This window comes from Rhagoletis pomonella, unplaced genomic scaffold (assembly GCF_013731165.1).
Source record: "Rhagoletis pomonella isolate Grant_MI unplaced genomic scaffold, Rhpom_1.0 Rhpom_scaffold_00007, whole genome shotgun sequence".
Classification (NCBI taxonomy): domain Eukaryota; kingdom Metazoa; phylum Arthropoda; class Insecta; order Diptera; family Tephritidae; genus Rhagoletis; species Rhagoletis pomonella.
In genome coordinates, this window is record NW_023458561.1 from 72,066,418 (window position 1) to 72,069,820 (window position 3,403).

Sequence of the window (3,403 nt, forward strand, 5' to 3'; positions counted from 1 at the left end):
AATTTTCTCCATAAACAGTTATTATTTTCTAATCTAAATGCCTGTGAATCGAATAAAGGAATACATACAGTGACCGAAATAGAAATTAGGACTCGACATTTTAGTAAGTTTTGGCTATTTTTCCTTAGATTATTTAATGTTTATTATTTATTTTATGAAAGTAAAGCCCCTTTCCTAACAAAAACCATATAATACCAAATTTCCAACTTTTGTGCAAAAAACTATAAAAATTAATTCTGCAATGTCATTAAAATTTCAAACCTTTTAATTAGAATCTTTAGAAAAATATTTGGTTTGCAGTTTTGTAACTTTTGTAAAATTGAGTATAATAAAGGGCGAGTGGCAGGTGCTGCTCATTTGCTTCTCTTTCAAAAAATGGTTGCACATATTTACATTTTATAAAAAAATTGCGTAACACCGTAAACAAAAAAATGCCAAAAATTAATGGTAAGTCTTAGCGACTTACAATTGCGCGTTAATATACTAGATTTAACGATTTTTTTTTAACAAATTTTACGGGGTAAAAATGTGTCTAAGGAATCCTTCATAAAAGCGATTTACTGTAGCAATTTAGTTAATTAATAATTATTACATTACTTCACTGTATTTTAAAAATATTTCTAAAATATATTCTTCTTAAAACGCTTTAAAAGAAATTTAATTTTGTGGCACTTTCATTTCGGCACTATTTTCTAAGATCATTGGGTACATTTTGAAATTTTTAAATTCCATCGCTGGACCGTATACCAAAAAAATACAGCAGGGTTTAAGCTGAATTTGTGTATGATTCTACAGGAACTTGCTTTGATTTAATACAAAGCCCTGTTAACATAAGTATTGTTTGCATATCAAAGCTTCATAGAATTTTGATATCTTCTATGAGCAACGATTATTTTGAAAAGATATTTACTATAATGTCAACGAAAATGGATCGATCCGAGACACAGAGCGATGATAAAACTGGTAAGGCAAAGTTATTTATGAATTTAAATTTTAAATCGGCAATTTTTTACGTGGGTCGTAACAAAGCAACTTGTTTCTGAAAGTATTTTTTGAAGAAAAGTACTCGTTAAAAAAAAAATAAGTAAATTTTTTTGTTTTAAACAAGACCGAAGGATAACAGTAGATGACTCTCCCCAACCGAAAAATCTCTGGGTTTGATATCGTCCCAATTTGGCAAGGCTACTTGTGCCCCTGAAAGGGATCTTGAGGGTCAAATGCTAATTTGACTGAACTGATGATTGTACAATATTTCACTTGTATTTATTGCATTATTAAATTATACACACCATAGTTATTTTTGTCGCCCGCGTCGCTGACAAATTGCTCTGATTGGTCGCTGCCGCCACTGCCAGTAAACGCTGGCTCGAAAGTGCAATGCGCCAGCACAGCGAATGTGGTCAAGAAGATGATACCCTTGTAACAGGTTGCTGCCTGAGACATTGTTATCGGTGTTGTATTGCTGTAACGAAAAAAAAAAAAAAATAAAAAATGAGCTCAAGCCAAGCAGTTGGATTTTTGTGTAAGTTACATTTTGCCTCTTCTGTTTCTATCGATCTCTGTAATTGATGCGGACGGCGCAAATTTTAGGATTTATGAATGAATTGTAAACAAATATGTTGTGACAACGTTATGATGCGAATGAGTGTTATGGAATAATAACAAGATACGAGATTAAATAAAAAATAAAGGTGAGCGTATTTGGAAATACAGATTGTATGTAGCCAACAGCAATTGAGCAACACGCGAAGACAGTTCATATCCGCAGGTAGTTTTCATTTCAGTTCCCTGTTTTAAGTGAAATACGAGACCGCCGCTTTTAACACTTTCCAGTAGGCGAAGAACGTGCATACGCTATCATTGGTTGGTGTTTATGTGTGTAGTTGTGATTTTCTGACAAATACAAACATGCAAAGTGTTAAGCTGGGATCACACGATTTGTGCATTTGTACAGATTTGTATATTTTCACAGTTAGAGAGTGGTGGTGTTTGGAAAGTTGTTATTGAGCTGAATTCATTATTTCTAGACGTTCGCCACTCTGTAACTGCCAAAATGTACAAATCGTATTATCTCTGCTTTATATTTACATAAATAATGTATCGCTACTCTATACATACATCCATATGCACTAGTATACGTATGTAAATATGTAAATTCTTGTCACACACAGAGTACGCAAAATGTGTTATATAGTTTGACTTGCCATAAAAGCTGAATCTTGTTCAGCCGTCTAAGCACCTAAGCGACTTTGGCAAGTAGTTTCTCTTCTATGCTAACTGGACTGCCAAGTGGGACCAAGAAAAAGATTTCCACCAGGTTTTTCTATCGCAAAGGGCATCTTCATTCTCTCACGTTGCGCTTAAATATGGTTTAACCCAAAAGTCCTTGCCCATTCAGTTTTTCCTGGAACTCATATTCTGTCATCATAACCAAGTGCTTCTAGAGAAGGAGTCAAAATATATCTCGATTTACCTTAATGCACTGTAACACATTTGGTGGGCATTCCCGTGAACAATATTCATTTCGTTTTATTGAAAAAAATTGTTATTTTAACTTTAAATTTGCAAAAACCGCGAATAGCCATGTTTTTGATAGTTACTGCGATGAGTCCCCATACTTTTGATTCTGACTGTATTGGTTAGGGCATTCGTTTCAAAGCCTACACATCTCCATAAACTTTTGTTCAAATCCTTTTTATATCTCTTGTATGGTAGACGATATGGCAATCATAACTGTAAGAAATTAGTTTAAAAAATGTATTCAAAGGCACATTTGCTCGGTAACTTTAAGCCATGCAAAAAATATCAAAATGCAAATTGGTGAGGAAGACTTAATTTCCAACGGAAAGGAGCAAGTTTCATCTCAATATAATATTAAGCCGGAGATATAACGAATCAAACTTGGATGTGTGAAGTGCTAGTCGCAGTTATAAAGTGTGTAATGATTAGATTTTATGCGACATGCGACTATTACTCCTGCGCTTACCGAGCTGTCAGCAGACAGTGCATTTTACCAAACTTGCGCCCACTTTTTGGAAATTAACAGCCGCACTCAGAGTCGCTTTATGATTACTTAAGGTGCTCCTTAGTAACGATTTGAAAAAATTCCCTCTCAGAGTCAGTTAATGATTCGTTAAATTAAAGTAAATTATACATTAAAGTTAAGTAAAGAAAAACCTTTACTTAACTCTTTAACGAATGTTTTTGAAATTTTTTGTTTGTTTCCAATAAATTTCGATTTCTATAACGTTGCTGTAACGGTGCCAATGGCCCAATGAGCAGAGCACTTTCGAGCGATCCGAGCGTTCAATACTCGGCAACGGAATATTTATTTTTTCTAATAAAAATTTGTTCTTTTAATTTTTTAGTTTTATTGCTTAAAAAATAACCATTTTTTAATGTA

The 3,403-nt window shown here is 33.6% G+C and overlaps 1 protein-coding gene across 2 annotated transcripts in view; it reads right to left on the reverse strand.

The window, feature by feature from the left end:
* The window catches only part of LOC118743541, a 94,139-nt gene that overhangs the window by 3,960 nt on the left and 86,776 nt on the right, over window positions 1-3,403 (reverse strand). Inside the window, exons 1-2 of one of the 2 annotated variants that reach the window (XM_036476296.1) lie at window positions 1,532-1,666; window positions 1,290-1,462 (exon numbers count right to left, since the gene is read on the reverse strand). In XM_036476296.1, coding sequence (XP_036332189.1) covers window positions 1,290-1,443 — 154 coding nt within the window. In that variant the 5' untranslated portion in view covers window positions 1,444-1,462; window positions 1,532-1,666. Of the gene's footprint in view, window positions 1-1,289; window positions 1,463-1,531; window positions 1,667-3,403 lie in introns of those variants that run through there. The other variant, XM_036476297.1, reaches the window with a different exon arrangement.